General features: G+C 36.4%; 1 protein-coding gene and 1 non-coding gene across 2 annotated transcripts in view; both read right to left on the reverse strand.

Annotated features, from left to right (window-relative positions):
* Positions 1-1098: 1098 nt before the first annotated feature.
* PIK3C3 (phosphatidylinositol 3-kinase catalytic subunit type 3) overlaps positions 1099-24417 on the reverse strand; it is a 136886-nt gene continuing 113567 nt past the window's right edge. Inside the window, exons 22-25 of the mRNA NM_001287160.1 lie at positions 23417-23585; positions 16276-16366; positions 10709-10834; positions 1099-1446 (exon numbers count right to left, since the gene is read on the reverse strand). Coding sequence (NP_001274089.1) covers positions 1432-1446; positions 10709-10834; positions 16276-16366; positions 23417-23585 — 401 coding nt within the window. The 3' untranslated portion in view covers positions 1099-1431. The remainder of the gene's footprint in view (positions 1447-10708; positions 10835-16275; positions 16367-23416; positions 23586-24417) is intronic.
* Positions 18074-18237, reverse strand: LOC119872746. Its single transcript, XR_005362776.1, has one exon. It is a non-coding gene; the product is annotated as a U1 spliceosomal RNA (small nuclear RNA).

Below are 24417 nucleotides of genomic sequence, written 5' to 3' on the forward strand. Positions count from 1 at the left end.
TTGAAGTCAATAGAAATGGGACTCAAAGAATGAGAATGCAAACAAGTTCAGAACTTCTTGGTAACAGAAAGTAGTATCAACATGTCAAGTACAGAAAAAGCAAGACAGAGGACTGAGCTTCCAGCTCATTTGGGCATCAACTCTCTTATGATTTGCACAAGTCCTTTCATCTTTTCTGGTTTTCAAACAACATGTATGTTTTACACAAACCACACTCCATGTGCGTCTGGGTCATCTCCAAATTAACTGCTTGCTATCCGGCGGATAACACCACTCTACAGGGGCAAACTCACAGATACAAGGATAGGGTGACAAACACTGTAATTAATGGCATTCTCTGAAACTGTGCCACAAATGTAACCTTCTAATCCTTTCTGTCATTTGATATTTAAAATTTATTCAGGACCAAGAGAATGTGATACTGTTTTTCTTCCAAAACAATGGCACATGACAGTGTAACACGTTAATTTGTAAAGATTATTATTGTGTTGCTCTTCTATTTTCGTATGTGCCCTTTTCCCAAAGTTCCATGAAGCAAAAAAGCTAGATGGATGGGCAGGACTTTGTCTTAAAAGACAAAAAATTATTTTGCTTAAATCAGAAAGGATGTATTACATTAACAGATCTGGTAGAGATATTTCAAAAACATTTTGAAAAGTAAGTTTGCATCAAAAATGTATTTATTGCAGAAAGACAATTTATGCTTACATGTATATGTAAAAATATCTGGGGCTAACACTAAAAGCTGCTGTTATTCTGATCTTTCGGCCAGTAATTCAGATTGGTACATTTGCATATCCTGCTTTATTGACTACAAGCTAGGAGAACTGTGGACTAACCACAGTTTTCAAATAAGGTATTCTTTAAAAGTGAGAAAAAATGACTGTGTTATTGAAGACAATTACTGAACTGTAAAAGAATGAGTCACAATTTGAAAAACTTTAAGTATTTATAGCTTAGGCAAAAACAAACATGATTGGGGGAAGAAAGAGAGAGGAGGGGAGGGAGAGACAAAACAAAAAAGCCTTCTTGACTGAGACAATCCAAATTCATAACTACTATACTGATGTGAAGAGATGATAAAAAAATAAAAGGACATTTCAAACTCGACTAAAATGTTTTACTTTTCCAACATAAAATTCTTCCAAAACTCTGATAATATGTACATGATCCTGGAATACATTTTTCACTTCTTAGTTTATTAACAATGTATACATTTGAAAATAAATATTTACAATATTTCAAAACAAACCCTTCAAGACCGTATTTAAGCAATGACATCCAAAGAAAATGAATTCAGGCACCATGTAACATTTATGATATATAGTATCTTGAAGGTTCTCTTGTTACTCTGAAGTCTTCCTTATACAGAGGTTGCTTCTAAAGTAGTTTTCTTACAAAGCCAAACATCCTGATGTGCCCAATCCAGTTTCATTTTCTCCAGTACTACAAAAATTAAAAACAAGCAGAAAGTAATTAACTTCAATTTCACAAGGAAATTTCAACAAACAACAGAGTCCACAGTTTTAAAACATGTTTAGTTGCTGACATGACATTTTGATAGTGAAAAGCTGTAGCTTCATCCAGAGTGTACCCACTTCATTCCAGAACTGGTCTGGAATCAAATCAAAGAAGTCCTGAAAGAACAAGGAAGCCCAGTCAAGAGTTGTGTGTGGGCCAACACATTCACGGTGTTTGATATTAAAATCTCAAGTAGAAATAAAAGAAACCAACACTTTTAGTACCTATTTTGTGCGAGGCACCATCACATTTATCTCAGGTATAGCTTATGAAGAGATCTGTGTCTGCACCTCTTCATCATCTCCCCAAATTAGCACTCAGTGAAACTGAGAGAATGCTACTCAGTACTTCTGAGAACTAGCTAATACGAAAATAATCTGCAACCGTTATTGGCTGTCTTTAAAGATGTACAGATGCCACCTGTCACCACTTTCTCAGTACGGACAACTCTGATTGTTTGGGTGAACATACAATGAGTCATCCATAACTCATGTGCCATCTTGTTCAACAAAATATATGCTGGCAATATCTTAAGAGGAAATAACAATGTTGTAGGTGGGTAAAATAATTTTGTTTCTGTGAAATTCACCTCATTATTATTCTGAGAAAAAAATATGAAGGGGGGAACCTCACTGACAAATATTTGTGGATGTGTGTGTACTTTCATGGATATGGGTAAAAATGTGGAAGATGCTCACTGATTTTAATCTGATACAATTTAAAGTGGCAATTCTAGGAAGAATATGGTAAGATTCAGGTTTAATACTTTTAAGAGGAATGTAATTTCTGATTTAAGCTGTTTAGGGGCCCTAGAGTGGCTCAGCGGTTGAGCGTCTGCCTTTGGCTGAGGTTGTGATCCCAGGGTTCTGGGATCGAGTCCTGTAGCAGGCTCCCTGTGGGGAGCCTGCTCCTCCCTCTGCCTATGTGTCTGCCTCGCTCTCTGTGTCTCATGGAGAAACAAGTAAAATCTTAAAAAAAAAAAAAAAAAAAAAAAAGCTGTTTAAATATTTTCTAGAAGACAATATCAGAGAAAATAAAAATAAACTTCTCAAATGGTCTTCGGCACTTATATAAAATCACATAAATTTATTTGGTGCCTGCTCTGTGGATGGCTCAGGTTCTGTGGGAGTCCCCAAGTTACTCAAGATAAAAAAAAGCCTAAAGACAAAATGCTTATATACAGAGTCCCCATTCACACACACACACACACACACACACACACACACACACACAAACACACCCAAAAGATAGGCAATGGGTAGGGAACTCATTCCAGGCAAAGAGCAAAGGATGAGTAGGTAGGGGGGCTTGTGGGGGAAATACTGGGTTGGAGACATTGCCATGGGGGTAAATCAGCAGATCTACACAGAAGGCTCTTTCTGAAGGTTGGTTGAAGATGATTAAAGTTGAAAGTGTGGATTAGAAAGAAACTGCGGAGGGTCCTCACAGACATGCGAGGAAGTCTAAATATCCTGGAAACGATGAAAACCCACACATGTGGATATATATGTCTGTATGTGTGGGAGAAACACTGCTACTGAACAGACAGACCATCTAAGTACTACAGAGCATCTCTGTCTGTGGGGAAATAAATCAGTAATACTACATAGCAGACTCAGTCCCAAAATGTTCAACTCCACATACAGTTGAGGAATTTATGTAAAACGGCTTGATGTAACAAAGGGGCAGGAAAACAAGAGTATGACAACTGACCTTCCAAAAAGCAGTTAATGAAGCAGAGAGAGAAACACTACTACGAATTACACTCAAGTGTTTGAAACCTTGCCCCGCAGAAGACAAGGAAAATAAATTTCTACAGATGGAAAAATAAACTGCAGGGCATTTTAGCTGAAAATTATGGGGCCTTCTGCTGACATTGCTATCAGTAATTACTCTTAAGACTTTAAAACTTTTGTAATGTCCCAAGTGCCTACATTATATTTTTAAACATCGTGGGTTCTAACAGCTGCTGGTGCAGCAGTGCTGACCGCAGAGCAACCTGAGAACACGTGGGGGTCAATACAATGCAAGACTGCTTTGTGGCCAATGTGCAAAACAAATGCTAGCCCACATTTATCATATTTATCTAGGATTAACTGTTCCCAATGACTCCCTTTTTTAAATCACACTCTATTGGCTGTTTGCACAGCTGATTATGTTTTCTTTTGAGGAGAAGATGAAACATTAAGGAGAGAAAAGTTAAAAGATCATTTACAAGAATTTTTTTTAAAACTCACTACTCACAACAAAATCCATTCATTTCTAATAAATTGAAGCTTAAATGTATATATCAAGAAAAACATGATTTAGAAAATACTGTCTACTTCTACAACCTAGGGTTTGGGTTTAAATCTGGCCTTTTGTTCCCTATTAGCCCTGAGACCATGACTTATTTAATCTCAGACTTGGTTTTCTCTTCTGTAAAACATGCCTGGTGATACACCCATTTCACAGGTGTGAGGATTAAATAAGGTGATGCCAAGAAAGCTCTTTATGTAATTTCTGGCACATCTAAGTGTTCAATAGGCTGTAATTATTACTATTACTATTCTTTCTTTGTTGTTGCCAATTTTTATTCCTCTTAGATCTGAGAATTCAGGTAAATTAGGAAGAGATCTGGGACATAAAATGATACAAAATAGTTTTGTATGATATACTGGTATTATGATACTTATTTAAGCCACTGGCCTGGGAATCATCTAAATCTTTAGAAAATTATTTGCTAAAAAAGAAAAAAAAAAGCTTGGTTTTTGAGAAAAATTTCTCTTTGGCTAAAGAACTGAATATTTTTTTGTTTTGTTCAATTAAATATTTTACATTGCTGTTCTTTACTCCTAATGGTAAAATAAGGACCATAAAAAATAAACTCAGAAATAAGGCTCTATTCTCTTCTCCTAGTGCATTTTTTGCATCTATGTGCTCTCAAAGTAGATCAGAGCAGAGAAGTCACAGTGCAAACATCCCATGCTGGGTTTAGGTGCTAGGGTCAGCACATAATGGTAAAACAGGAACATAAATAAAATTACTCGAGAAAGTCCTCAGAAGGCAACATATTACATATAACCATCTCTCCAAAATCTCAGGACAGGGGTTTTTCCCTTAATACCTAGGCAAAAAAACTTGGTTTTTCTTAGCAGCAGACGGGGCAAATGGATGGCCTGCACCTAGAAGCCCTGCTGTACAAAAGACCCAAGAACCTTCAATACTGGAATCACATTCAGCATGGCATGACGTCATATCATGGAAGACACTGGGATCTGAAGCATCCCTGAAGGAGCTCCTCTCACATTTATTAGGACACAGACTGTTCAGGAAAAGTATCAGAATAACCATATTGTTTTTCTTTCATTGTTTTTTTTTTTTTTCTTTCTTAAATCACCACAAGTATATATAGTTGAGTTCTCTTCAGTTAAAGGCATATAATATACAGCCACACATTCATGTGCCCTTCTGTTTGGACCTGTGCTTTTCCCCCTGCTTGAACACCACAGGGAATAATCAAAGATTCTTGCCAAATGTTAATAGTAATGTGTTCTCAGTATCTTGATCTGGAATGTAGGTAAACTTTCTGAATGCAATCTGTTCTGTTTTACTCCCAGTCAACAAAAAATACATCTCCAACCCTGGTTTATCTGCCAAGATTCAGTTAATTACATTAATACACATTAAGATGAATGGAAACCACACCTCACCCTCTAGCCTTCTATCATCAATCAGTGAGTGAAGAGACTGACAGAAGAAGAAAGCAGAAACAGCAAAGAAATGGGCTACTGTGTGAGAGATTACCATCCAAAGGCCTACTTTTCGAGCAGAGTGACCCAAACTAGGTGACCTCTACCCTTCTGTGCAGACAAGACTAGAAAGCCCTTTAAAGATCATTTCAGTGGAGACAAGAGTTCTGATGATGCAATTTCAAAAACAATGATCTAAATAAATGTTTTTCAGTGGAAAATTTGTATCACTAACAGGTGGGTGTTGCTAGGCAACAAATATTGCAGTGTTTAATCTCTACCCTTCCTAGGGAATGGTATGATGGAAGAAAATAAGCCTTTTCAGCATTGCAACATAATAGTTGTATGTGGCAATTCTGTAGTCTTCTTTTAGACCATAATTTCTTTTATGCTGAAATAACTATAATTTTTGTTAACATGTATCAATCAGTTTACCTCCAGTTTTAGAAAACTGTTTTACAATCCAGTGATTAATAAGAATGCACTAAAACTGGCCTAAATCAATTAGCAGTATATATCCTTATAATAAATGCTATGAGTGACCAAAAAAACAGATGTAGGTCATCTGGAATTGCACCTGCATGTCATTTCTTCAAGTAACACTACTTAGAAAATATACAGCATTTAGAAGTGTGAGTTTCAAAGAGAAAATAAACTCCAGAGATTAGTTAAGAAATAGCTACGCTTCAGGGTACCTGGATGGCTCAGTGGTTAATGACTCAACTCTTGATTTTTGCTCAGGTCATGATTTCAAGGCCCTGGAATCGAGCCCTGCGTTGGGCTCTATGCTTAGCATGGAATCGACGTGTCCCTCTCCCTCTGCCCCTCCCCCTATGCTTGCTTGCTATCTCTAAAATAAAATAATAAAATCTTAAAAGAAATAGCTATTTTCTGTAATTTTGTAATTTGAAAAGACTTATGAGCAGTTAGAACCTTATTTATTATCTCTTGTATGCTTTAATGCCCAAACAAATGCCAATGAAATTGGTTACTTAGGTAATTCTTTGATACTGTCTTAGCTGCACAAGAATATAGGCTCAGGTGATGAGTATAGTCAGAGGTGACATGTTTAAGGAAACCTAAGATAGCATGAGCATTTTCAAGTTCATTTCTTAGGATGTAGAATATGGGATATTCTAAAAAAAAAAAAAAAAGAATATGGGATATTCTGGTAAAGACCTGAATTTGATTAGCTAGGTAACAACTTTTTATGTGGCTCAGCCCTTTCTTTTTTTTTTTTTTTTTTTTTTGGCTCAGCCCTTTCATCTATAAAAGGGGAGAATGTTAAAACTCACTTTTGTGGTTATAGTAAAGATTATATAATGTTAAAAAATAGTGAAGCACTGTATGAAATACAAAGTTCAAGTAAGTAATATTATTGTTGTCCCAAACACTTACCTCTCATTATAAAGTGGGAATGCTGAGATACCTAAAAAATTTTGTCTACATAGATATTCATGCTGTACTAAGCCATCCTAGACTTTTACCTGTCTAGGATGACACTGGTGATCTTTACATTGCTGGGATCATCCAGATATTTACTGTTAATTCATATTCATGTTGCTATGGCCTTGCTTTTAGATAATAATACTATTCTGTTATCAAGTATCTACCTTAGTCCAAGAGAGTTTGTAAAACAAAGGCCAAAGTAACTTAAAATAACTAGGATTTTTACATCTTATCTTCCATTTTACTAAAGAACTAAGAAACAGAAACCTAAGACCTAATATTTCTTTCCAAGAAATATAATCCTATCAGTTCATGCTTATAAAATTATCTTTCTCTATATCTAAATTAAGAGAACACCCACCTCTACTACCAATTTATTGGCCATATTCATATTTTCTCTCTGAATAGAAAAAGTATGTGCATTAACTCTTGATTTTGAACAACTTTTGTAATTTAACCATTGGTGTGTTGAGGGTTTCTTTTAGTCTTTGCAATAGTCAATATAAACTTTATATATGGAAAGCAATTAACCTTTATGTATCTCTAACAATAGATTTAATTTATATTAGTTTTTATCTCAATAGCAATCACTTTACAGATGTGGAAACCGAGTCCCCAGAGACACTGGTAAACGAAGGTCCCTCTGTTACTACTTCCCCCAAATAATAGTGTGGTCCCTTCTTTATCTAGCCTTTTCTCTCCTCTATTTTTAATACAGAGAGAAAGAAAAACGGTGCTTCTAGGGTGCCTGGGTTGCTCGGTCGGTTAAGTGGTTGGTCTGACTTTGTTTCAGCTCAGATCATGGTCTCGAGGTCTTGAGATCAAGCCCCATGTTGGGCTCCCTGCTGAGGAGCAGGGATCTCAAGGAAGGAATCTGCTTGAGATTCTCTCTCTCCCTCTCCCTCCACCAGCCCCATGCACTCTCTCTCTCTGTAAAATAAATATATAAAATCTTAAAAAAAAAAAAAAAAAGAACCATAGTTCCTTCTATTCTTAGATTCAGTGAGCAATGCAAAAAGCATGTTATATAAACTGACTACACAATTTCAAACCAAAGTATACCACTAGTTCAGGGGCACCTGGGTGGCTCAGTCGGTTAAGCATCTGCCTTCAGCTCAGGTCATGATTTCAGGGTTCTGGGATCCAACCCCATGCTGGGTTCCTGGCTCAGTGGCGAGTGTGTTTCGCTTTCTCCCCACCCCACCCCACTCATGCTCTCTCTCTCTCTCACTCATTCTCTCTAGCAATAAAAACTTTAAAACTAAATAAATAAAGTATACCAAAGTTCATTTATACCACAAGTTCATTTACAAAACTTGAAGGCTCCAACTTTAAGTTCGACTGTATTAGATGAGTGGCAGTTAAGTCTTGAAAGATGCCAAATTCAATCCCTCTCTTGCAGAGTATACACTGTCTCCTGTCCCTGAGAAGCAGGGCTGGCTGGCTGACTTGCTCTAAGAGGCCTGCTGCTTTGGCTTTCGCATTCCTTTGGGGCAGCCACTGCCATGTAGGAGAACAGCAGCCCTGACGAGAGAGCTGAACAAAGCTGCATGAATGAACCCACCTGACATAACAGAAAACAAAACAGCCATGTGGCTGGGCTCTCGCTGAAATTCTGACTGGAAAACTGTAAGTAGTAGTAAATCATTGTTTTTTAAGCTAGTGAGTTCAGGGTTGTCATACAACTACAGATAATCTGAAATGAGGTGTAAGGCAGCAGCATTAATTTTAACTGTGGGGTTTCAGCTCTATTACATACGGTGAAAATAAAGGAGAAAAATAAGGAAATTCAAGTATGCAAGAAGGAAAACTCATGAAGGAGAAAAATTTGTAAAGTTGTAGATAAGAATAGAGCAGAATAGGGACGCCTGGGTGGCTCAGCGATTGAGCGTCTACCTTTGGCTCAGGGTGTGATCCTGGGTCTGGGTATCAAGTCCGACATTGGGCTCCCCAAGGGAAGCCTGCTTCTCCCTCTGCCTAGGTCTCTGCCTCTCTCGGTGTCTCGAATGAATGAATGAATGAATGAATAAATAAATAAATAAATCTTTAAAAAAAAAGATAGAGCAGAATGAAATATAAATAACCAACTCGGATGGAAATGCAGACACAGAAGTTAAAAGTTTCTAACTTCAAGCATGTTACAACTATTTGAGATTTAAAATAGAAAAAAAAGTGTATATACAAAAAAGGAGAGAGAAAAATAACTGGATTGTGAGGGCTATGCCAGAGAAAGTTTCAGTAACTCATGACATAGTGATAAGTAAGACACTGGCAAGAGAATGAGTTTCAAAAATACTGGATATGAGAGTTAAAAAATTGGGGTTCAAGTCTTGGTTCTGTCTCTTGTTAGTCACACTAAGTTAACTAAGTTATTGTCCCATTCTGGGCTTCTATCCCCTATTGCTCTAAAATGCCCTCTTATGCTTTATGTAGACTCAGATCTACCATTAGCTAGACAAATCACTTACATACCATCTGAAACACAGTTTTTTCTCTTGAGAAGTGACTGGTTAGGATTAATAACCTATGAGCAGAACTTGAGTTGGCCCTTCTAATAAAATAAGATTCAAATTCGTGTTCTTGGAGAAGAAACTCCTTTATGTTCCTTAGATATTTTTTAAGTAGATAAGGTAGTGTGCCTATAATAGGTGAGTAAGAGATAGAGCCCCACTACCTTCAAGATGTTTGTATTTTAGGAATTATAAGTACCCAAGTATCTGTAACAGAAAGCAAAATAGAAGTGCAACTCGTAATAAAGGTAGAAGTACTGTAAATATCCAGAGGAAAATCAATCAAAGTGGCATTAAGATTAGATCTTAGAGGACAGCTTGGATTTGGTAAGTTTACCAAAGATTCATTGTTAAGAAGATGGATGTTCTATGCTAAAAAAAAAATGGTAGCTGCAATGTAATCACAGTGACAGAAAGGTACAAAATATTCAGAGAAAGAGTATCAGGGAAACACCTTGGAAAGTAGCCTGGCATACAATATTCTGGAAGGCTGTGAGCTACCAAAGATTGGATTTCACTGTTAGGCAATGGGGAAATATTGTACACACTGAAATTAAAAAAAAAAAAAAAGGACAAAATAAAACATTATTTTGTGAAAATATATCTGACTGGGATATTTAGAAGGATAAAAAATGCTTAGAGAAAAAAAATAAAAGAATTGTTAAAGGTTTTAACTATACAATGTATCGTAACGTAAAGAACAAAAAATGGATTAGTAGTCAGAAAATGATAGAAAAGGATAAAGAAATGTTAAACTAAAAAGAATAAAGAAAAAATAGTTAAACAAGGCTTGGGGACAGTGGTACTGGGTGAAGGAGAAGGCAAAGCATACAGGCTTTGAGCTTGAGTGATTAGTAAAATTATTAATATGCAAAGTCAGGAAGGAGTGTGCAAGGAGAAGACTGTGAGTGTGTGGGAGGGAAAGAGGCCTAATTTTTCTGTTTGCTCACCATTTTCATAATCATCATTATGAAATTCATTATTAAACCAGATTTTAAACTGAGGTTTACCATCACAGGCTAGTGTGAAAAGGTTTCCCTCGGGTATTTGCATGCAAGATTCTACTAACAGTAAGTCTACAGATAGACCTTTTCAGTGTGTGGTATGCACCGTTTTTATCAGCTTCTAAACTCTTTCTTAGCACTTCACTATTTGTCAAAACCCAACAAGTATTCAAGTCTCACATGCCAACGGCCCGCATTAGACCCAATATTGTTCTCAAGAAAGATTTATCATCACCACTGACTACAAAGGACAAATATACCTATGTTGATACTCCACAATTTAGTTAACAACTAAGAAAATTTAAGTGGCATATTTTAGAATGAATAATATATGCAACATATTTGCATCAGCTGGCTGATAAAATGGCAAAAAACTCGACAAAGAAAACAGCAGAAAAGACATCATTAGCAGGAGAAAAGCGTGACTCTCTGAGGACTCCAGGGTAGTATGCAGAGAGGCTGAGATAAATTGCACTGCCTTTGGAGCACTTACCTGGGCAAACTTGTGAATCTGCTCTACCACTGCAGCAAAGAGAGCATGAACACTTTCGTCAATCAGACTCTGCATGTAATGCACCGCCTCTTCATCAGACAGGTCTAGTCGGAATTTATCCTGAACCTACAAGGTCACACAGTAGGTTAGTCTTTTGAATGAAAAATTAAAAAAAAAAAAGAACTCACTTTGAAGAGACCGATCAAATTGATAGAGATGTTGTTACAATACATTATGACCTATTTCTATGACAAAGAAGTGATTCATAACTTACAAGAAGTTTTGAATATTATTCTCTTGAATGAAGCTTATTGTTTTTGCTATATGTTCTTTATCACTCTTTTCTTGTTGGTTGTTAGGTGTTTTTTAAGAAAAAATAAACAGGGGCACCTGGGTGGCTCAGTGGTTTGAGTGTCTGCCTTTGGATCAGGTTATGTTCCTGGGGGTCCCAGGATCAAGTCCTGCATCAGGCTCCTCAGAAACAGGAAACTGTTTCTGTCTCTGCCTCTCTCTGAGTGTCTCTCATGAATAAATAAATAAAATCTTTAAAAAAAAGAAAAAAGAAAAAAAGAAATAAACATGATTCTGTTAGATATTGCAAATATAAAAAATTAAAACATAAATTGTTCCTTTTAACTCAAAAGTGCACTTTGGTTTTTTTGCCTTTCTTTTTTTCTAAAGTTTTATTTATTTAAGTAATCTCCATACTCCACATGGGACTTGAACCCAGGACCCTGAGATCAAGAGTCACTCGCTCTTCTGACTGACCCAGCCAGCCACCCCTATTTTTCTGCATTTCGAAGCTAGAACTACTATATAAAATTTATTTTAAAATGTGGCATATTTATTAATAATCTCCTTCACTTTATCCCTGCTATTTATTATTATTAAATGGATATGCCAAGTTGAGATTATAATAATATTCTCCCACATTGTCTCAATGCCTGTAAAGAACAGGAACCATGCCAATAACTGGCAAAATTACATCTTTCAAAATGTCTCCTTTCCTATAGTGATTCCTCATACTTCTGCAAAGAACTACTTCAATTGGTCTGTAATTTTCAGAGGGGAATTTTTCTTTACTTCATATTTAAAGTTACAGTTGATTCCCAATAACAATAAGGTTTAGAAAAATTAGTAGAGATATTCATGAGAATGGTTCCTAAAAACTAAAAGCCAATATTATTGAATGACTACTCTGTGCAAAACACTTTATATGCAGTATTTCACCTGACTCTGAGATTAGCACTGAGGTAAACAGTATCTCTACCTCTACATATAGACACTGAGGCAAAGAGAATTTATGAAGCCAATCAACCCAGAGATCCTTAACTCATGCTTCCAGACAATCTCATGCCACTGCACACAACCTTTATAACTCTACTCCTTTCTCCCCTTGTAAGTGACCCAAATATACTTCTGGGGAAGCAGGCAAGAAAATGTTTCCAATTAAATAAAAAAGTGGTCACATTTAGTATTTCCTTTTAAGCATAGAAAACCAAGAAGGAAGAGTACAACAAGCCATGGCCCTGGATCCGCACTAATCTCTTCACTAGATTGGAGGTATACCCAATGATCCAACAGCTCTGCAGCTTCAGGATGGGGAGGTATAAGAGAGGAGGATATAAAAAGTGAAGGACAGTTCTGTGGAGAGACATCTGAAGGAATATCTTGAATGAACTAGCTCTCTCATTTCTGAATCCCAATTAATGGCAGATCTGTTCCTTGAGTTTAATCCTTTATTTTCTCTGACTTAAAAAGATGTCTGACAGGTTTGGAACTATTTTTAAGGACATCAAAAAACTATAGGGCAGGAGAATAAAAACTTTAGCTAAATTTATCAAAACTTACATGCTTGTATAAGTGTTGAAACACAAAATATATGTATTTGGCATATAAATGTTATTTAACAACTATGAAAAAAAAATCATCCTTAACTGCATATAAATGGCTGATCTGGCATCATATATACTGAGCAGGCTACTTGTTATTGTTCTGTAGGTCCTCAAGCTTCTAATCCTTTTTCTACAAGCTGCATTCTCTCTGCTCTTCAGGTTATAGATGTAAGCTCTAATCACGTGTGCGTGCGTGCACACACACACATTCTCTAATATTCCAATTAGTTCTAAATATTAAGTTTTGTCTTTAATCACATTTCGATGTACACTCTTCTTGCATCCACATTCTCAGGTGTGTAGAACTATTCCCCACACAAAACCCTGTAACACATTTCTAGACTAAACTACACTGTCTTCCTTAAGGAGCACAGTGACTTCATTTATACCTTATCTTTACCCTTTTCTTTCAAAGCTCAAAATACATCATTACAAGACTAATTAATATTCATTAATAAGGAAGACTTCTACTTAAAATAATTTAGTGTTTAGCATCTCTGAAATAAGAGTAACTTTTATTAAAATAATAAAAGCAGACATTCCCTATTAAATATTTTTAATCTAAATTATTAGAGCTTAAAAAAAGTTTTTCCTTGTACTCATTTCCTAAGAATTTAATCACAGAAGTGATTACAACAAAGGAAAATTTTTCACTCATCAGAGTGAAAGGAAGAGTTTTAATGTAAACAGTATTTCCTTGCTGAGTTCATTTGATTATCTGAGCTGCATTAGAATAAAAAAAAAATTCCCTTACTTGAATAAAAACCAAAATTTAAAATAAAGAGTAATTAAAAAGTAAAGTGATAAAAACTGAGCCCTCATCCAAATAACTGCTAAAAGAGAATCAATGCTATAATTGTTTGTAATAAGACACAGGATTACTAGAGAAAAATAAAACCTACATTACCAAAATTCAATTCAATCAGAGTGGATGTTATGGCTTGTATGTTTTAATAAACCCTATAGGCACCAAAGGTAATTTAATTATACAGGTCATTTGAAATAGATCTTCAGACAATTTGTAGCTTCTTATAATATATAGATACATATATTTCATTTTCTTAAAGATTTATTTATTTTTAGAAAGAGAGAGAGCAAGCATGGGGAGGGGCACAGGGAAAGACTCTTAAGTAGACTCCCCACTGAGTGCCGAGCCTGACATGGGCTCGATCTCAAGACCCTGAGATCATGACCTGAACTGAAATCAAGAGTCAGATGCTCAACTGACTGAAGCACACAGGCTTCAGCACACACACACATACACACACACACACACATTTGTATACTAAAAGACAATGCCACTAAGGTAGCTGTAACAAACGGGCACTGTCCTTAAACAATAAAATCAGTGATTTTCTAAAAAAGAAACAGAAACAGAACAAAATATCTAGTAAGAGCAAGAATGACATAATTAGCAGAAGAAACTGGAAGACTCAGTTTAACAAATACCATTAAGAGAACTTTTATAATTAACTTCTGAACAGGAGTGAAATCAGGAAAAAGTGCCTATATGACCAGAGGTAAACAGATTGAAAGTACACAAGTTCTGAATATATCATTACAAAAAAAAAAAAAAAAAAGAAGAAGAAAGAAGAAGAAGAGAAAGAAGAAGAAAAGAAAAGAAAAGAAAAGAAAAGAAAAGAAAAGAAAAGAAAAGAAAAGAAAAGAAAAGAAGGCAACAATGTTTAGTATCTAGTGCACCCATCAATTACATTACAGCCAAGGAAATTTTCATCAATCAATTACATTGTTTGATGAATGAGCTTTAGTCAATAAATTAAAAAATAAATGACAAAAAATAAGTCATGCCAAAAACCAGTGTGGTAACTAGTCTATTTCCTATGGAGAGAAGGGAGTTTACTGAAACAATGCTTGCTGGATAAAATAATAAACGAAGTCTTAATAAGACTAATTTTCTTAAATGGTTAAACAATAAAGTATTTACATTAAAAACCTCTCGTTATTTGTGATAGACTCAAAACTAGGTAGAAGAGATTCTTATTTATGTTTGCAATGGTATGGATATTTGTGCCCCTCTCTTCCTAAAATCTATGTTGAAATACCAATGCCCAGGGAATCCCTGGGTGGCTCAGCGGTTTAGCATCTGCCTTTGGCCCAGGGCGTGATCCTGGAGTCCCGGGATTGAGTCCCGCATTGGGCTCCCTGGATGGGGCCTGCCTCTCCCTCTGCCTTTATCTCTGCCTCTCTCTCTCTGTCTCATGAATAAATACATAAAATCTTAAAAAAAAAAAAAAAAGAAAGAAAGAAATACCAATGCCCAAAAGTGAAAGATACTAGGGTAGTGCCTTTGGGAGGTGCTTAGGTCAGGAGAGTGGAACCCTCATGAATGGCATTAGTGCTCTTATAGAAGAGATCCCACAGAACTCCCTAGCTCTTCCACCAGATGAAGATATAAGAAGTCTTCAACTCAAAGAGGGCACTCACCTGACCAAACTGGCACCCTGATCTTGGACTTCCAGACTCCAAAACTATGAGAAATAAATTTGTTGTTTATAAGACATCCATTCTCTGGTACTTTGTCATAGAAGGCCAAATGAATGAGACAATGTTCAATCCAGAGGAATCTTTCTTTTTGTTTTTTTTTTTTCTTAAAGATTTTATTTATTTGGTCATGAGAATACACAGAGAGGAGAGAGAGAGAGAGGCAGAGACACAGGCAGAGGGAGAAGCAGGCTCCATGCAGGGAGCCCAATGCGGGACTCGATCCTGGGTCTCCAGGATCACACTTTGGACTGAAGGCGGTGCTAAACCGCTGAGCCACCCAGGCTGTCCAAAGGAATCTTTCTAATAATGTTCAGAATCAGTTATGTCAAACCTTGCAGCTTTTGGGTTCCAATTATTATTTTCATCCCTCACAGAGTCTCCATCTCTAAGACGGCTACTGTCCATTAGTAATTATATACTTCCGCAAGGCAAAAAGCTATGCTAGCCTTCAAGTTCAATACTGATAATCACCTTGATATTGAAAATCATCTTATCTTTGGATTTTTTTAAAAAGTGCTTTCTATATACCACCTCCAACTCCCGCCCCTGCCAAATCAGAGAATCAGACCGTAATTCAGACAAAAATCTTCAAATCCGCTACCCTTTCTCCCATCTCTTGTTAGAATTCATGGTATGACAACTCTGAATCACTGTTCACCTACATGAAGACTATCCTTTTTTCTTTTCCTTGCAGGCTGAGTTGAAAGGCAGGTCTCTACTCTGCTGACACAGTAAGAAACCCCTGTAACTAAGGATATGGATGGGAAGGATTAAGAATGGCTCTTTTCTCCCAGTTAGGATTATAATAGTTTGCCTCTGATCTTTAGCATGCATAGCCTGGAAGTGCCAGGAACCAGATATTCTATCAGGAATATTAAAGAAGAGCTAAAAAATCTAGAAAAAAGAGCAAGGGTAATAGTAGTAAGCTTTCTCTCTAGATACAATGACCTAGTCACGTGACTGTGGGTATTATCAGAACTGGCTACAGGGACTGGAGAGGCTATTGCATTCTGAAAGGTGAAAAAATTATACAAAAGGTCTCTTTCTTAATTTATGTTACTTAAGACTCTAAAATCAGGAACATCAAGGGGAAATGGATAATTAAAACCTTAACATCCTTTATATATGAAAAGTAGACTATAATACCTGACAATGTATAAAAATTACCTTTTTCACAGTTTTATCTGGTTCAAGAGCAATATCTGGAATGTTTGCATCCACCATCAGGGAAAATAAATTCAAAATCAGGTTAGAATACCTAAAGGAGAGTGGAAAAGAAAAAAAATAGCAACATGTTAGAATTTTGCAATTCTTTCTCCTGTCAAGAATACTCCTAGAAGTAGTCATACTTGGATCTTTATTATTACTTCTACAAAAAATAGATTGTGCATAGAATGTGCCATTACCAGCTGTCTCAATGAAAAAGTAAGTTTGAATAATGATCTTATTCTGAGGTCTTGATAAAAGGCCCTTTCTAAGTCCCACACTATGGGATAAACTTTTGGAGTAGCCATCCAATGACATTCTTTTCATTCTTACAGTGAGGATAATTTCTCTAGAAGAAATCTAAGGAGAATCCATTTTATACCTAATTAGCATTTACTAAACACTGCTAGATGATGTCCAAGAATCTGCTACCTTAAGACTACCTCAATGTGTCAGAGATAAAGGAATGAAAAAGAGATGCTGTCATCCTACTGATCATTCAGGAACATCCCCTCAGGGATATAAATCACCATTTTAGGAACTATAGCAACTTGTCTGGATATAAGCAATCCTAAATGAAGGAGAAAACAGGTAATACTCTACTATATTAAGGATAGGCTAGATATATAAATAATATCATCTTTGGACTATGCTGGCCCCTATAGGAACTAAAGGTTTATTTTCACCAAACCTCAAACTCTCCTCTTCCTCTCCCTCTAGAAAGAATGGTACTATTCCAAATGTGCATTTTCAGAAGTGGAGCCTTGTGGGGAAAGGTATAAGTATATACTGGGTTTCTGCTCCAGAACACTCTCTCCTTGGGCAGTTATAATTTTTCTGGAGGGCTCCTTTTTAGCACTGCAGTAATAAAAGAAGTTCAAGTTTGACTCTGGGGGATGGATAAGAATAAAGGACGCTTTGGTTTTAGGCAATAAAGGCTTTTTAACTGATCTCAGTAATGTATCAACAAGTACCTTGCATGTTTTCTCTGAAGGTCAGACATTAGGTGATGCAGAATCTTTATTCCAGCCATCTACTTATCCATAATATAAAAAAGCACAACTTGTTACCTAAAAACTGGCTATTATTGAACTATCATGATAATGGAACTTGTAGACAAAAATGACTGTTCATATAAACCTCAAATTACCTATTTTATCATTTTTGAATTTTTATATTGTCCATGAAAATCAAGAGGGACCATAATTGGAAAAAAAAAAAAAAGGGACTACAATGAAAACTTATACCTTGAAGTCATCTAATCAAATTAGGCCCTAACTCACTTATATAGTAACAGCTAATCAGCTGTAACCTAGCTTTAAGTTACTAATTTTCTTGAGAGAATGGATTTTTCAAAAAAGTATCACAGATGTTATTCCATTTCTACTCATATAGTAATTGTATTTATTCAACCAACAAATACTCTATACATTGTTCTAGGCACAAGGACTACAGTGGTGAATTGAGCAAACAGGGTCCCTACATTCATGAAGTGGACATTCTGCAAGGGAATGGGGCAAGGGGATGGGAACTCACAAAATACAATGATAACATAATTTCAAACCTGGCTGACTGATAGAAAGATTTAAGAAAAAGAAAAACAAAAAATAGGGAAATGGGTCAGAGATTGATGGGGTAGGGAAAGGAACCATCAACCATCTTAGGCAGGTCTGATTTTATTCTAACTGTGCTGGGAAGCAGCAATTGAGTTTAAAGTGTGGAGCAACACACTCGGATATACATTTTTGTTTTACCCTTTTCAAGGGAAGTGCGAACACAGTCCCTCGCTAGCACAAATTATGCAGTTGAGTTTTCCACATTTGGGGAAATTGCAGGGTTAGGCACCTTTGGAGTACAATGAAGAAGGCTCACCCTTGGAAAACTACCTTCATGATCACGGTATCTCCCCTACCAGGTGAGTAGGAGATACACACATTTCAAAAGGAATGGAGTCAGGGAAACTATCTGACTGATGTCTAGGTAGGAAAGAAACAATAAAGATGTTCTCAGGCTGTAGTTTAGAGATGGAGGGGCAGACAGTGCTGATGGGTTTCAACGAAGTAGGGGGGAGAAGGCAGAGGAACTGAATGTCAAGGATTGAGCCTAAGCAATGGGAAACTATGGTTGTTCACCACAATAAGAAACAGAATGAGCAAAGAGCAGGACTTGGGACAGGGAAGCAGTAATGTTCTGTTTTAGACACACTGAATTTAAATGCCTACCAGATTCTTAGTCAAGATGTCAAGCAGACAGAGAACTCAGAGGGGATATCTGGGCTGATGGCATCAGTTCAAAACATCAGCATTTGGATCCTAATTAAAGTCACAGGTCTGGATGAAAATGCAGGGGAGGGGAGGGGACAATCCAGAACTAAATGCTTTATACTGACAATGAAACTTCTAGACAGTTCAGTACGTAAAGGTCAGACAGCAGAGTGAAGAAATCAGCAAAGCAGCAAAAGTAGCCAGCAAGGCAAAAAGGAAACAGAGGAGTGGGTTACACCAAATCTTAAGAAAGGTTTTCAGGGACAAAGGAGTGCTCAACTGTGTCAAAGATGCTAGGAATCCATGAGATTTCATATAGGTAACTGTTTATCTTGATAAAATTAGTTTTAATAGCAGAGTAGGGCTGGAAGACTTACTGGAGAAGGTTGAAGGCAGAAGAAGAAGCAAGTTAGTGGAGACAGTGAGAACAGACCTTTTTAAAAGGAGATGGGCTATGAAAGAGAATAAAGAACTAGGGCAAGAATGCAGTATCTTACTAGACTTCTACTTACTAGACTTCTTCCCACTAGAGGTCAGTGGCACTCACCTCATTGTGACAACAAAACTGTCTCTGGACATTGCAAAACGTGCTCTGGGGGAAAGAAGAGTGCAAAATAGCTCCAATGGTGAGAACACCATGGCTGTTGGCTTTACTTCAGTAACATACAGTTGCTGCACTGTACACATGAAATAGGAAGGCACACTGTTCTGATGAGAAATGAAGTAGCAGAAGGTAAGGTTATAGGATTGGATAAAAATGTGTAAGAAAGTTTAGAGAGAAAAGCAATGATAGTTTGAAGCCATAAAATTCAGTGGAGAAAAGAGAAAAGTAGGAATATCACGTAGATTTTATATGGTGGAATGCTGACAAGACTGGATATATCAATGAGGTTACAGACTTCTAAGGAATGAGTATAATGCAAAAATAAGCTGTAAGGATAGAAAACGCTGGTCAGAGAATGAAAAGCCTGAAACTGAGATTTTGGAGGGCTAAATTAATGGTACTGATGAAAGGGAGTGGACAAGGCTGGCTCTACATTGAGAAGGTGGCACTCAGATATCGGTTGTGGTTGGAGCATTCAACACATGAATGCTGAGGGCACAGCAGCAGTTGTGAAGAAGGCAACACAAGTTTTCAAAGAACAGAGCATGATGGTAGCAATGGGGAGGATATCTATTGGTGTGATCCCATGATGTCTGTGCCTCTGCTTCTCTTCTTTAAGCAAGCAAGGAAACGCAATAGGGAGCAACGAGGGCACCAAGCTTTGAGCTATGTAGGATATGGAAACAAAGAAGATCCACTTGAGAGGGCTGTAAGACCATGGTCTTAGCAGAGTACAGCCAGCTGCTAGGTCATTAAAAAAACATGCTCTTTCAATGAACCCTCAATTATTCACACTCTGCTCTGTTGACTAGACACTTTTTCCCAATCTTGCCATAAGGGAATATCAGAATATATCACAGGGTAGATTCCCAGAGTAACACAGGGAGGGAAATGCAAGGCTCAATTTTGAAAGGGCTATTTCAGAGGTTCTCAAAGCTGCCCATTAGATTCACCTGGGAGCTTCTTAAAAATATTAACGCCTGAGCCCAAGCCCAGACCAAGTAAATCTGACTGGCCCCCAAACTATTTTTCTCCCTAAAGTTCCCCCAGGTAATTCTAATGGACAGCCAGGATCTATGTTAAAATGTTTGCCTTCATGGAAGCATATGTGTGCTTCTCTTTTAAAAGGAAAATATTAATGTTTTCTGGAACATCTGTTGTTTTTAATTTAGCCACCCATGCTTCTATTATTGTAGCAAAAGAAAACAAAATGTAAATAAATATAAAATAGGATATTCTATAAGTTTAAACACCCAACTACATTATAGAAAATCTATCACTACATTAACTGTATTAATCTTTTACCTCTGTTGCTATGAACCTGCATTTTTCCATTTAAGATAGGGCATGTGACCCTAACAGAAAGTATATATTAAACAGACTAGTCATTCAATATCCTACCCAAAAAAAATAGATTTAAAGATTACTGGACATCTTTAAAAACATTACCAAAATAAAATAAAAAGTCACGTCTAAATTGTTCAGTGAAAACCTTCAACATTAGAAATAGAAATGCATTTAACTGTATCATGTGAGGTTTCCTACAGTGTTCCAGAGGTCTATTTCCCCTACAGTATATTCACTTTGCATCCAACAAATATCAAAAAAGAATCCTATTTTTTTAAAAAAAGATTTATTTAATAAGTATACTACTTGAAGGAGGGAGAACAGTGAAGCTAATGATGAAAGGAAGTATGATCAATATAACATCATGGCCATTTGGTAATTATGCAAACATTCTCAATGTAAAAACTTTCGAATGCATTCCCAATTTCAGAATTTTTACTGAAAAATTTAGGCCATCTCTGTATCCTAAGTGTCTATTAATGTTTGGCATAGACATGGGTTAAGAGAAAGAGTTATGTTTCCCTTGGACATTTAAAATATTTTAGCATTACTCTTACCATGAGACAGCATTCAAAAACCAAATTTACCAACTAATTACTGGTGTAGTGGATACTGATTCATCATGTATTTTGTTACAAGAAAATCATAACGACACCATAACATGTGTTCTGTCATCTACACAACTGCAATCATTCATTACTTAGTTCAAAAAGGACTGCTGTGTTTACACAGTCCAATGTTAGTGAATGGTTTCTTGCTGCAGAAAACGATCAGCCATTAACAAAAACCATGAAAGAAGGTGGTCTGTCATTACTACAAACCCTAATTTTAAAAAGTGCCAAATAATCTTAGCTCTAAACACAACTTCTAAGTATCAGGTTCATTCTTATGTCATAAAGCCAATTTTTTTTACTAACAAAACCATATTCTAAAATATAACAAAATATAAATATTGGGGGAACCTGGCAAATCAGTTGGTTAAGCATCTCATTCTTAGGTTCCACTCAGGTCACGGTGTCAGGGTCATGAGGCTGAGCCCTGCCATCAGCTCTCTGTGTTCAGCACAGAGTCTGCTTGAGACTCTCTCCCTCTCCATCTGCCCCTCCCCACTATACTCTCTCTCTCTTCAAAATAAATAAGTAAAATCTTTAAAAATATTAAAAATTAAAAAAAGAAATGCTGATCAAAAGATTAGGGTCCAACTTAACTATAGTGAAATTTTAAAAAACAAAAAATAAAGTTTTCATGAAGACTTAACATAAACTTACTTAGATTCATCTTAGTGATTTTTCTTAGTAGTGATAAAAGTTAACTTTGGCTCCACATTAATAACCTGCCTGTTTTCTCATTCTACTGAATTGCTACTAATCCATTATCAATGACAGTTTATAAAGCACATTGTTTTCCTTCTGCTTTCAGTAAGATAGAGCACCTGTGACATTTCTCTAGTTATCATTTCATATCATTCCATCCGCCTCGTCACTGAGATGCCATGGTTCCATCTAGTTTTTGGTAGGCTTTGACTATTTTAAATTAAAAATCCCAGATATTAAAGTGGAACTCTCATCTCATCTCTCTGAAAGTGCTTCTGTATCACCAGACAAATCAAAGAGCACTGATCTTCTCATTATTCTTCTAGCATTATTCTTTTAGCATTTCTGGTCAGTAAAACTGAGTCACTCTGCCACCTAAAGGATAGTGTGGCTATTTGTAAAATGTACGGCATAGTTTGTGACACATGGTACAGACTGAGTTAACAATGAAGGCCTAATGAGTCACTGCAAAGATGAAATCTGATTAACAGAGTACAGCCATTCTCCTAGGACCAGCAGCATCGACATCACCCAGGAACATGGTCTCATCTCAGATACGAAGCAGAAGTTCTGGAGGTTCTCATATAGATACCAAAGGTTCTCATTTAATAAACATACAGAATGTCTATGTTCTAACCACTGTATGAGTAGCCGAGGTTACAAAGACAAGACAGAGCCCACATGCATAGGCAACTTATTATGTGTCGGTTATATTTTCACTGGGAAAAGGTGAAAGAAGGTACGTCTCCTGGGCTAGGGGTTTCTGCAAAGTTAAGCTAGGTCAAATGATCCTGTCATTTTTTACTAACCATCACAACAAACATTATTTTTTTTCCCTGATGATATATGATGTTAAGTCCTAAGTAAACTAGGATGAAGAAAGCGGAAATAGAATGGTATTGGAGAAAGAAGAAGGGATAGAGAAAAATCAACTGTCTTATAGCAGGATAACTGATGAGGTGCTAAAAAGAGACAAAATTATATGTAACATTTATTCTTCCATCATTTAACAAACTTCTCAGAGCTCCTGAAGAGCCACCAAAACTAAGGCTGATAATGTTGCTACAGAATAAAAATGAATGGATTAGTATCACTTTAAACCAGCTAAATGCTTCATTCTTTGATAAAGAAGAAGGAAATGAGCTTGGGAGACGGAAAAGAACTTAATATCGTGATTATAATCCTTCAAGACTGGCTTCAGGGAGATGTGAATGGTTACGAAGCTGCTTAATCTTTTCTCTCTCCCAGCACTGGCAAAGCACACAGAACATATTTTATTAAAATGATTTTAACCCACTGATTTTGAAACCTCCATGTTCACCTAATCTTATATAATGCCAGCTTCCTATTTGGTGGGATTTAGTAATCATATAATTAGTGGGAAAGCAAGAAATTCTTTTTTCTTTTGCTATCAGACTGTTCATCAAAATAAACATTAAATGTGCATTAAGAAATACTGTTCCCTGTGTCATTCTGGAAAAGAGTGATGCTAAAGAATGTATACATTTAAACAACTCTTCTTGCTCTACAAAATGAAATTATCAAAATTCTTTACATCAAGCAAATTAACTTACCTTCGAAGGTGAAGAAAAGCTGTGTAACACTGTTTGCGGAACTCTTGGTACTGCTCACTCTGGGTGCCCCCCATTCCTTCTACCATTTCTTTATTCAGCTTCATTGGAGGAGGAAGAGGCTTTGGATCGCGACCCAAAATATATCCGAAGTCTATGTGGAAAAGTTTGCCTGGATGTTGATGAGAAACTCATTTGTTTCCAGAATTATCTTTAAAAACTAAGACGGGGATAGGTCATATAATTGGCATAAGCAGTCTCCATAAAAAATAGTAATTCATGATGAAGTCTATTAAATTGTTTAATCATCTAACTCAGGCTTGGGAGTGATCTTCAGAGTATACTACAGTTCATTTTAACTTACATTTATTCAGATGAAACTGCAGTTAAAATAATCTCAGAGTAATATTAATTTATATTCCACTTTCAGATCTCCAGAATCAAAGACAGCTGGAGGCTAGATAACTTTTTAAGGTATTAGCAGAAATTAGTATCTTATAGCAAATTTCTCATGCTAAAAGTTTACACAAACTCCATTCAAAAGCAGAAGATCTTGTCTTTTAAGTATTCCTGAGATGAATCCTTTAACTTATCACTATTCCCCTTGCCAAAACAAAATCCCCCAAATTTCAAATTACATTCTTAGCTTCATCTGAACCACTTTCAACTAATCCATGTTACTCAGTAGCTTCAGAGTAGGAAGTCACAATATTTATGTCTGTCGAGAGCTGAAGACAGCTGCAGTGCTATGACAACAAACCCTAGGACAGTTACCTAAACTCATAGACAAGATAGGTAAGAATGTGACTGATCATTCACTTTAGAGAATGATTCACCATTGAATTCATAAAGCATCTTCTGACTTACAAGTAGTATAAAAAAGTCATACATTTTAACAAAAAAAGTAGCCGCCAGGATCCCACAACCCAAGTTCCCCCCAAAGAAGACATTTATGCTCATTTTATGTACTGCTGTATCCCCAGCCTCAGAATAGTTTCTGGCAG

The sequence above is a fragment of the Canis lupus genome, chromosome 7 (genome assembly GCF_011100685.1).
Source record: "Canis lupus familiaris isolate Mischka breed German Shepherd chromosome 7, alternate assembly UU_Cfam_GSD_1.0, whole genome shotgun sequence".
Lineage (NCBI taxonomy): Eukaryota > Metazoa > Chordata > Mammalia > Carnivora > Canidae > Canis > Canis lupus.